General features: G+C 36.2%; 1 protein-coding gene and 1 pseudogene across 1 annotated transcript; both read right to left on the bottom strand.

The window, feature by feature from the left end:
• Positions 1-1,900: 1,900 nt before the first annotated feature.
• LOC113715171 (protein DETOXIFICATION 27-like) lies at positions 1,901-4,422 on the bottom strand (annotated as a pseudogene).
• A 1,927-nt stretch (positions 4,423-6,349) lies between these two features.
• On the bottom strand, positions 6,350-10,525 carry LOC113713721 (protein DETOXIFICATION 27). Its single transcript, XM_027237510.2, has 8 exons — positions 10,083-10,525; positions 8,854-9,395; positions 8,683-8,769; positions 8,542-8,598; positions 7,573-7,811; positions 7,325-7,443; positions 7,021-7,107; positions 6,350-6,752 (listed from the first exon to the last, which is right to left on the bottom strand). The coding sequence occupies exons 1-8, from the start codon at positions 10,410-10,412 to the stop codon at positions 6,720-6,722; spliced, it is 1,494 nt and encodes a 497-aa protein (XP_027093311.1). The 5' UTR covers positions 10,413-10,525; the 3' UTR covers positions 6,350-6,719.
• Between the last annotated feature and the right edge of the window lie 1,550 nt (positions 10,526-12,075).

Here is a 12,075-nt window from a genome sequence, read left to right as displayed (position 1 = left end):
TTACATGTGCTTTTTGGTTGGCGGAAGTTTTGAAGTCTAAGCAACAGTAGCCATAAAACACTTAAGTCGGTGGAGAACAGCAGAATCAGATATGTGAGAAACCTTACAAAGGTTGCCAAACGAGTGAAAAATAGCATTTTAGCTACAAACATTCCTCCAAAGTTCAATAAAATGACGATAATCTTAGAACCTCGGTCAAAAAATTCATCTTTGTCAATTGAAAGTTGAAACACTACCAAAATGTACATGCAACAAAAATTATCTTGTTACTAAGAGTTTTGCTGCTAATTTGATTCTCCAGAAGTTATTTTTTCAAGGAAACGGTTTTTTTTTTTTTTTTGGGCCAGTGTCCGATCTCAATATCATTTGATTAATCTTGAAATTGGAGAATTGAGGAATTGTTCAACTATTTTTCAGCTAAAATGTTGGTCTGAATGGTGATTACTTGACCTGATCAAGATCAAAGTGGATAAAAAAAGAAGATAATTTTGGCTGTCATATTGTGTGCTTATACCTCGTCAAGTCCACGGCGAACCTGTAGGTATTTAGATTATAAACTAAGAAAGAAACAATACTTTAGTTTGTGGTGTAAAATAATAATGACTCTCTTTTTCATTCATCAATTTTTTATTTAATAGACGTAGAACAATAAACTAATCACAAATATCTCTTAACAAATCCCAACCAAAAAAAAAAAAAAAAGTTAACAACTCATCTAATCTTCTGTTAAAAAATCTCCTAAACAAAATTTTTGAAATTTTAACAAACTAGAAATAATTAAATACTAAAATTGTGGAACAGGGCCTAATTTATTCAACAATTATTTTATTTATCCTAGTGCTAAAAAATTTGCAGATAAGTTGCATAATCCAACGCTCCCTTCTTGCTACTTTTGCTATAAATTCCCAATTGTCCTCTTAAATTCTCAAATCTTATCTTGGAGAAGATTTTTGAGAGAATGTCTACAAACAGATGATTAGCCTTACAACAAACTTTTTCTTTCGTCTTCTTGTGCAAATTGATGATTAGCCTTGCACTAAAATACTACTGCTTCTTTTGGTTTGTTGCACCAAACTTCAAAATAAAAGATGGCTTCTTTGATACATTTAAATAATTTGTTTATAGGTTCAAAATCGAACACCCTTATACGATATTTAAACCTAAACAGAAAATATGAAACACATGAAAAATGATTGTTGTGGGATATATAGAACAACCTTCAAATTTTCTGTATAATTTTTTATAAACTTAGACATCACCGTTACTCTTTGTCATCACCTTCACAACTGTAGATCCAAAAATAGCAACATTTTACTCTTAATGAATATAGGAATCGATTTGACACCTTTTAACTTATCAGAGAGCCCCTCTTGAATTCTTTCAAGTTCTAAATTCTTGGTTTTATCATACTCTATTTTAGAATTATCAAAATCTGGCCAATTCAAAGTGAAATTTATTCCTTTTATGTTAATTGAGAATAATTCATTCTCAACTAAATTATAAATAACACAAGCTAGCCATTATTCTTGTGACAACGGCACCAAAAAAAATGATATGCCAATGTTGGCCTTCGATTGCTGTCTAACTCTATAACCTTGTGATCTCTAATTTGTTTATCTATCAAATCTTCAAATAGTGCTGGAACAAAATCTGTCTCCGCCACCTTCCATAAATCATAGATCATTGATTACCAAAATAAGTCTAAAATTTTACTCCCCAGATTTAGTAAATTTCACCATTAAAAGTTGGAGCATTAGACAAAAAAGTTTTGTCTCAACATTTTGGTTTTAATTATAAAATATTCTCACCACATACACTCAACAAAATGCCACACTTTCTTGAGATAAAAGCACTTGATATTACTTTGTCGGAATTTAGAGTAATATAAACTAAGATAAAAGCTCTTGATACCATTTTGGCTTTAATCTTTGCAAATCGGCCAAGCAGATCAAGTAACCTTTGATGGTTAACTTTGTCCAGCTACTTTTCTACTCACGCTACAAAACTACGGATCTATTAAAATGCATGTCTGCATCTCGCTCCTAATTATGCTATGAGAAGTTGAATATTTCTCAACGAAGATACTACACCAATATATGTCTCTTTAAACTGAAAAGTAACACCCTGGATGGTCGTATCCACTTAATCAAACTGTTGAAAATTCACCCACCACAATGATTGTGAAGTCTCTGCTTCAAGAGATCACGTCTTTTGATCACCAGGACAGTTTTTGAACCCCTGCAACAGCTCGCTTGGCCTGAAATTTACATGCGATGAAAGATCTGAACAAGAGAAGTAGCTTAAAAAGACAAAAAGAGCGAGAGTGCTGTAGACAGTCCACCTCTTCATCCCAATTGCACTTGACAGTTTTGATAGCTAGTATTACTGTCTGCACTGCCGTCCCACCAAGAATCATTCCTCCCCATGTTCCCTGATTTTCCAAATTGAATTTGGAAGACGCATAAAAATGTGATGTCCATTGTTCTGGCCTGTCCATAGCAACTATTGGATGAAAGCAAAATGCCATTGCTAAAAGTTTTACTAATTACCAATCATAAGTTAGGAGAAATTTAGTGGCAGCTGTGACTCCTGTGGATGAATATAACGTACCTCGACTCCCAAATTGAAGAGCCAACCCATAGCCGCTCCCAATGGAAGTCCAATAAGGTAGTAGCAGCCGAGATTTATGTAGGCAACAGATGATTGCCAGCCTGATCCAACAGCCACCCCTAAATTAAATCCAGCAGACACTTCTTAAGACATTTCCCCTAATCCGAATCAGAGCCAACTTCACCACCAAAAAGCATAGTAGATTAACCTGATAGAACAGGTTGAACGCTGTTGAGCAAAATCGTGATAGCCAAGAGGTAGGAGAGTCGGTCAACTGCCTCAATGACTTCAGCACTTGATGTAAAAATTAGTGCAATCTTATCATGAAACATCATTGTCAACCCGCAGAAAAAGAAACCGATTAATGTTGATTGTACAACAGAAACAATAGTTGCAAACTTTGCTGCCTTTCCATCTCCTCCCCCTAGCTCATTGGCAACCCTTACTCTGCGCTTTTCACATTAAATAGGTTAGATATATGGCTAAAAATCCTCTTTCGGATAATATTTCCACCATATAATAACTGCTGGTTATCCTTAAGCCTGCACCATTGTTTTGCAAAACATACAAAATGGATCAACAATATCCATGAATGTCTGTATTTACTTGAGTTAGCCATAACTCCCAACAGTTTGATTACTACCATGTTTTAAACATTTTCATTACAACTGAAAAGTATCTTTGTCTAGAAGGAAGTAGGGGAAAATGGGAAGTGTATATGACTGATAAAAATCTGCCACTACTTATTCGATTCTCAAGGACATTAGCCCTCTCTTTTCCAGGGTATTGATTGCTGTCTAGACTCAAAAAAATTTTTCTATAGCAAGTTTTGTGAGATAATGAGGAAGTGAATGTGATACAGTACCCTGTTGCAGCAAAGAAGGCCAGAGGAATCATCATTTCCCAACCATTAATGCTCATGCTGTTAAAGACAGTTGCCAGGCACAGATTATTTTGAATTCACATAATAGAACATCTGATCTAAGCCGAACGTAGAAGAAACATGAAGACAAAATCTTTAAAGTAAACCTAAACTGAATATATTCTAATGAATGACATATGCCGCAGTAAGATGACATACCAAATAGACAACGCCCCAACTGTGATTGTAGCATTTTCTAAGTTTCCTGTCATTAAGATCAATATTCTATAATACCAATTCTCCACACTGCATGAGACAATTAGACATAATGATTTTTTGGAATATATCATGGGGAAGGGGAAATGAAAGGCATAAACTTACCAAAGCATGATACCGGATGCAGTGGAGACTTTCAGGAATTCCCAAAGCCCAGAAAAGGCTTGCATAGAGAAACCATTCCAAGTTTCAGGGCAACCACCCAAAACAACATGACCAAACAACCCAAGGACTAAAATCCACCAAGAGACATCTAATGTAATTGCAGTACCCACAATCCCCAGCTCAAAATGATAAACCAAAAGCCAACACATAAGCACATGAACCACTAGAGCCACCAAAGAGACCCAAGCAAGAACTGCTGTTTTCAGCTGGCTTTGCAAGAATCTCTGCAATGTGCATTGAAATGCAAAGCTGAAGTGTAATGGAATGAACCACATAGCCACCGTTCCAGATTGTTCCGCTACGTCATCAGGTTGTCCTAAAAGCTTCAAAACTGGAGTGGCATAAAAATACAAAGGCAGTAGGATGACGCAACCAATAAAGAGGACAATCCACGACCTCTGTAGATATATGCCCAACATGTGGTAATTCTTTGCCCCATATGCCTGCCCACACAGCGTCTCCAATGCACTTGCCATTCCTAACTAGTTCATGGTTTTAGAATATGCTCAGTTCACAGAAGATGGAAACACATGGATTCATATTTAAACCAGTATTCTGGAAAGAAATGGAATATCACGTTAGTTTAATTATTGGATTCTCCTTGACTCCATCTAAAGCTCATCAGTCAGCGAAGACACAAAATTTTACATTCATTTTCTGTCGAAACTTCAGGTTGTACGTTCATCTCCAACTTCACAAAGTGGGACGCATTTTCAATGTTGCAACCTGTAGGTGACATCTTTAACTAATGCTCCAACTTCACAAAGTGGGACACAATTTCAATGTTGCAACCTGTAGGTGACATCTTTAACTAATGCTACGAGAAATAATTGCAGCGGGACTAATTTCCTCTTCATACTGATTCAAGAGACTGAAAAGATCTGATTTAAGGACCTTTAGTCTGTACAAAGGATTGTACAGCCCTCCTCATGTCTTGCCAAATTGGACAAATGCAGTTTCTATTAATTTGTGTTAGCTTTAGTTAGGAGCCAATTTGAGTGAACCAACAAAAAATTTGTACCTTGCCATTGTAAAATAAAATGAAAAATTTTTCCATCCGACAAAGAAACTTCTTTATGGAAAATCTCGACAGTCATCTTTCAGAAATGACATAACAAGAGTTAACGTTTATTGAACTCTACTCTCAATTTTCTAACAACAGGAAAGAGTTCTTATAAGATCAAACGAAAGGTTTTATTTACTAGTATACTTCCAAAATAGGAATGATTGATGATAATGCCAGCATTCCTTGTAGTCTATTAATCTATTAGAGTGCCTAAAAAGAGGAGTAGCTAGCTTTTATTTTCAGCTTAAACCATGATAAAATTTGAATTTTCATTCAACACTTTCGTCCGGCTTTGTTAGGTAATACTCCTAAGCTAGAGAGAAAAATGGCTGGGAATACTGGTGTACAGGCCTTTAGCACTTCGTGGGGTCTATGGTTGGTACAATGGAAACACCCTAGCATAGAATTACAAAAACATGACAAAAAGGAAAGCACGTAGAAAAGGACAACCTTTTGCATATACTTTTGAGAAAGAAAAATACCAGTAGACCAAAATTGAAGCCCACAATAACAGTGTTGGCAATGGAGATGGAAGCTAGTTCAACATCACCAAGGTGGCCTGCAAAGGCTTGGGTGGCAACGTTCATTGACTAAGAGGCAATCCGGCTGAAAATGGCCGGTCCTACTATTTGCCATAGCTTCTTTGATTCTATATACATCCTATTCTTGAGGTTTGTTGCCTCAGCATCTTCATTTTCTTGAACTCCCCCGTCGTTATTATTCAAACAATTCGATTCTACTTCATGCAACAATGGTTGATGAAGTTCTTCAATCCTAGAAACACCCGCCATTGTCAATCAAAACTTCTAAAAGCCTTGGAGCCAGCCAAAGAGATAGAATTTGTGAGAGCAAAAGAGGGTTAATTATGATCAAGGAAGAGATAGCAAAAGATATAGATTAAATAGGGAGGAGAAGGATGAGATGATGGAGTTTGAAGCGTAGAAAAGTGAGAGCTTGCGAAGGAGCATGTAGATATTGGAAGGTTACTGCATATGCGTGGCTATTTTTATGGATTATTAGTTGTTTAGAGCAATGTGTGCGTTAAAGTGGTGGTCAATCCTAGTATGACTCCACATTTGGCATTTACTCATTTATGACACTCCAAATATCACAAATGGTTACTAGGATTATATGACTTTTAACGGACGAGTAACGACCAAGGATGGCGGTTGCAATCGTTTTTTTTTTTTTTTTTTTTTGCTTTTCCTGTAATTTTTTCTTTTAAGCATCAACTACTCTTCCATTATACCAACCGGAGCCATCTCAACTACTTGCATATTCCCCAAAGAACATATAGGAATATATAGGCTAGGACAGATGAGTTGAGAGTGATATTAAGTACCAAGCAACATAACAATGTAAGCTACCAGTTTGTCCAAAACCAAAAGATTCCACAATTCCCAGTTGATTTCTTTCAAAGAATATTCAGACTAGTACAGATGACTTGAGAGTTATAAGCACCAAGCAAAATAACAATACGAGGTTACCGAAGTTTGTCCAAAAGGAATATATATATCTATATATAATTGAATTTCAGATGGCTCTCTAACAGCATATCCCTGTGGAAGCCAAAAAACAGCATCATAGCTCCACGTATTTGAAATGTCATCTGTGATTGTCCGCTTTGATCTCAAGAAATGCTGGGGTTTGCAGCCATGCATTAGAAGTTCTGGATAATTTTCAAGTTGACTAGTCCATAATTTGGCAGATGAATTTGCAGTATAAGTAATTGGAAGCCCGTCAAATCTTCACTTGAATCGAATCGTGCTGTGCCTGCAACAATACACATAAGGAAGGAAATTGTATCCATAACCCTTGTATACGGAAGGCTAAGTTTGATCAAAACTTTAGTCTCACACCCATTTCAGTTTGGCTGTGAAATCTGAACCCATCAAACAGAGGTTTTATGTTCAATTTCCAATCCTGAGATACAAATTAAGGCTCCAAACTTTGTTCTCTTCGAATGTCTTTTGCAATGAATTTCAATATTGCCCAAGGGTAGTGTTGATCAAGAGTAGCCAGGCTCAGATTGAAAGTTTACCTCGTTTTCGCCTTGAAACCTGATTGTGATAATGACGAGAATAAATGTCTGAACAATGGTCCCAATTATCATTCCAGCCCAGATGCCCTGTTGAATTAAAATACATGTGAGGTTAATCACAGAGTAACTGAAGAACAACTAGGAGCATTGGAAAACTATAAGAAATAGCAAAAGACTTCAGAAAACATTTGGTTTGGAAAAGAACACCTCACATTACATTTGCAAATTTTACCTCATGTTCTATGAGAGCTTAATACATAGAAGATTCAAATTCAAAATTTTAACTGGCTCTATTGGCATATACCTTGATTCCAAACTTCAGACACCATCCCAAGACAATCCCAAGAGGCATTCCAACAATGTAATAGCTTCCTACATTCACAAATGCCACCGGTGCTTGCCAGCCATATCCAACAGCTACTCCTGAAATGTTATATTTGGAGCATAATGATGAATTATGCTAGCCAATTTATGTTCTCCTGTTCAATTTTCTCAATTTGTGTTCATACTCTATCTGAATCATCAGGTTTATAGATTTTGAGGTTTCTTCACCTGAAAGAATGGACTGGATTCCATTGACAAGAATGGTAATCGCTAAAAAGGGTGAAAGCTCATGAACCATCTTTGTGACAGAACTACTTGATGTGAAGATCATTGCAAGCTTGTCAGGGACTATCATGACAAGTAAAGAAAACATGACACCCAATGCTATAGCGTTTAACAATGACACTTTGGTAGCAAACTTGGCACCTCTATTGCTTTCTGCCCCAAGTTCATATGCCACCCGCACCCTGGATGCATGAGCCATCACACATCAAACAGAACTTAGAATACCATTCAGTTGTAACAGCCATCTAAAAAGAAGATAATGAATGGTCTATTATTGCTAGATCATATCTATTTTTAACAAAGAAAGTAACAAACATATCAAAATAAGAAATCATGTACTAGAATAAACTATCTGGTTGATAGAATCAATTGCAGTTTTGCATTCTTCGAGTTACAGTTGAGGACAAACTTATGCTTGAAAGGACCACTCAAAGCTAAATCACTTAAGAAAGAGGTATGATTATCTTCAAAAATAGGCTATTCTTTCCCCATTTTGAGGGAGCATTTTCAATTGCTAAGGATTTCAATAGGTTCCTCTATTTTACCAAATTTCCCGACTTATTACAAGTGGAATACATGTGGTTTAGGCAAATAATCAAGTGAAAGGGCATTAGAGATTTTATTTTTCTTTTTCCATAGAGAGGTTCGTTTGGAACCCTGTATGCAAGTTTTTGGATCTATATTTCTGATTTGTATCTTTGAACAACGTCAACAAGATGTACCAAGTATAATGTCATATATCCAAAATTTGTGTATATTTATGGTAGGAGTCTCCAATCTCTCTCTCTCTTTTCCTCTGTCATATGATATACAACTCGGCACTTCACTTCAGAATTTTGGTATGGTATTGAAACTTCAAGAATGGAAACAAAGTGAAAAATTGAATGAAAGTTACAAAAAAAAAAAAAATACCCAGTTGCAGCAAAAAACCCAAGAGGGATCATGGATTCCCAAGCATACATCGTAATGCTGTCAAAGGAAGAAGAAACTACATAAGCATCTAAACAAATAGCAGGAAACAAAAATAAGATCAACAAAGTACCGAAAACCAACCAGATTGACAGGGCATCAACAGCAACCTCAGCAAATTCCATATTCCCTGAGACAATAATCAGCACTCTATAAAAGAAATTCTCCAATCTGAAACAGTAGACATAGATCAGAAGTGTTAGTCATATAAGTCAAATTATCTCAAGTTCAAGGAAAGAGGAGCGGGAAACATACGAGAGCATGACACCAGAAGCAAAAGAGAGTTTGAAGAACTCCCAAAGCCCATGAAATGCTTGCTTGGAAAATCCAGTCCAAGAATGAGGGCACCCACCAAATACACTATAACTAAACAATCCCACGACAGAAAGCCACCAAGAAAGATCAAGTATAACTGCAGCACCAGTAATTCCAACTCTCATGCAACCAACAAATATCCAACTCAATAGCACATGGACAACAAGCACCCCACCAGACAGCCAAGCAATCATCCCCGTCTTCAACTGGCATTGCAAGAATCTCATCAACGTAAACTGAAAGGGGAAGCTTAAGTGCATTGGAATAAGCCACAGAGCCACCTCACCTGTTAGTTCAGATACTGCTTCTGACTGCCCCGTGAACTTTATTATGGGTGTAGCAAATAGAAAAAGAGGCAACAGAACTATGGAGCTAATGGATAAAACAACCCATGACCGCTGCAAATATATACCCAACATGTGGTATTGTTTAGCTCCATAGGCTTTTCCACACAGTGTTTCGAGTGCACTAGCCATACCCAGCTGGAACACTGATTACATGTTAGTGTCGATACGCATGCCAAATACAACAAAATGATGTTGCAATAGCAAATAGATGCCCCTTTGCTCCAGCCATTCATAGTAGAATGTTCGCAAGTCACAGAATTGAAGTCTATTAAAGTGTCGCTGGAAAACATCAGTCGAGTTATGCCCAGGTGTTCTTACTGGGACTGCCCAGAAAATTTAAATATGTACCGAGTTGTATAAAATTCCAAGAAAAGCACAATGAAGAGATCAAAATGAGCCACAAACTTCATTCACAGTTTTTTCGAAAGTCAAACAAAAATTGAATAAATAATTTGACCGGTTGTTAGCCTAGACTAACAAGTGAAAAAAGCAAACAATGTCAAGAAAACTTATCCCCTTCCACTGAACAACTAGACCACCTAGTACTATAATGTTTAATCAAATGTTTTTTCTGTTACTCCATAGCCGACTATTCATATCTTACAACTATGGTTAGTTTACAAATTTTTCTACCAGGGTTTCCAATTGGCGCTAGTTCAGCATACACGAGTAATTGACCATGTATTAAATGCACGCATTCGTATTTAGTGCCTCTTACATTCGCATTTACATTTACGGCCCAAGTTCACGAATACTGATCTACTTATAAATTGAGAGAGAAGAAAAGGAAAGAAAAGAAAAAGTTAGATTGCTTTGACTTACCAGGAAGCCGAAGGTAATGGAGATCAGGACGGTGGTGACAATGGAGATAGCGGCGAGGTCACGGTTGCCAAGATGGCCGGCGAAAGATTGGGTGATGACGGTGAGTGAGAACATAGCTACTCGGGCGAAGCTAGAAGGACCCGCAATTTGCCATATTTTCTTGTTTTCTAACCATATTTCTTGAACGAGGCTTTGGGTTTCATCCAATGATTCTTCATCTCGTTGGTGCTGGAGCTGCTGGTAGTGGGAGGTGTGGAAGCGGAGCTGGTTATCGTCAGAGGTTGAACTAAGCAAAGGCTCCTCCGCGGGTGTCATTTTTTGAGAGTGCATTGTACTCTGTGCTGGTGCTGGAGTCCCAGGAAAACATGCCACAAGACAACTCGGCGACTGAACGTCAACCGCGGTATTTTCCTTCTGCTTCTGTCATCTATGAACTCTTGTATTTTTTTTTTTTGGAAACGATAATTATCTATGAACTCTTGTATGCTTACCTAAGGAATGCTTAAGCCAAATAAGCAATTTAGTAATAAATAAAACTATGCTTTTCTCGAGTTATATTCCAAAATTTACCTTTTTGAGTGCTATCATTAAAGCACTACTCGTATCACCCCTCCCATGTCCATTTTTGGGTAATATATTTTTGTGTATATTTATATGACTAGGATATTTCTAATTGAATAAAAATGTGACTCATATCATAATTACTTATAACCAGACAATTTGCAAAAAAAAAAAAGGGAAAGATAGATAACACCACGTGAAGATTTTATTACGAAAAATATATCTAAGTGTTAACTTGGTAACTGAATTAAAGGAAATTTCTGCATTTCAAGAAGGTGACACAGTCTAAGAATGAAAAAGCGGAGTAAAACTATTTTCAAGTACGATTGTTGAAGCAAATTCTTACCTTATACTACCGATCTTTTGCTTTGTGGCAATATTAAAAGTTAAAATAATAATGTGAAATCAATTGCCAACATTTATGTATTGCTTAATTAGTATTTTGAAGATCTTCTTGTACTACTGGTCAACTTATTATGTGACCTTTTATTTTAGCAATATTGAATCAATTTGATTAAAAGAAAGCCATCAAAAGTTGAGTGATGAATTGTTCTTTAAATTCACTCTTGTAATGGGGTAATTCAATGGTTGTAAAAGTCTACTTTGGTATATATTAAACAAATAGACAAAGTATATGTGCATAAGATCCATCAATAGTCACTTATTATTTTGGGTTGAAGAAAATTCAAGGATTGAGGGCAGATAAGTACGTGTGATGTTGAAATGTTAAATTGGAGAGCTTTGTATTGCCGGGCTAATTAAATATTCCTACCATGTGAGCTTGCAGGTATCAACCAAAGCCCACCCTGATTTGGGCTATTTGCATCTACTGTTCTTGAATACGGACCTGGGCCACACCATTTCTTGGAATGTTTCCTCGGCTGGACTCTTTCACTTCCCTAAAGCTTTCTTTCTACGGTTTGTCTAACCGGTATAAAGGATAGACAAGATTAAATAAGGAAAGTATATAAATGCAAGAGACGATAATAATTGTTAGTATATATATATATATAGACAAAATTAAATAAGGAAAGTATATAAATGCAAGAGACGATAATAATTGTTAGTATATATATATATATATATATATATATATATATAAGGTAAGTTAGGTGAATAGTAGGTGCGTTAACGAGTGCCTTAAAGAGATTCGTTAGAAAAACCCTTCTTTTTATTACTGTTTTGCTGTGTTTAACATTTTTACCTTCCTACATCCAAACTATTAATGTTCCTGAAAAAAAAAGATTGGCAAAGAATAAAGACTTGTTTTGTATCTAATGATTATGGCTCTGCTTAGGTGAGCTTGTATTTGAATACAAGTTTTTGTTTTCATGGTCTACAGTGACCGACTCTAAAAGCACTTCAAAAATACTCCAAATACAAATAATTTCAAATGTACCTAATAAAAATACAATAAAATAAATCGTATCAT

The sequence above is a fragment of the Coffea arabica genome, chromosome 10c (genome assembly GCF_036785885.1).
Source record: "Coffea arabica cultivar ET-39 chromosome 10c, Coffea Arabica ET-39 HiFi, whole genome shotgun sequence".
Lineage (NCBI taxonomy): Eukaryota > Viridiplantae > Streptophyta > Magnoliopsida > Gentianales > Rubiaceae > Coffea > Coffea arabica.
The sequence above is the reverse complement of the archived record's forward strand: the minus strand, read 5'-3'. Positions and strand labels throughout refer to the sequence as shown.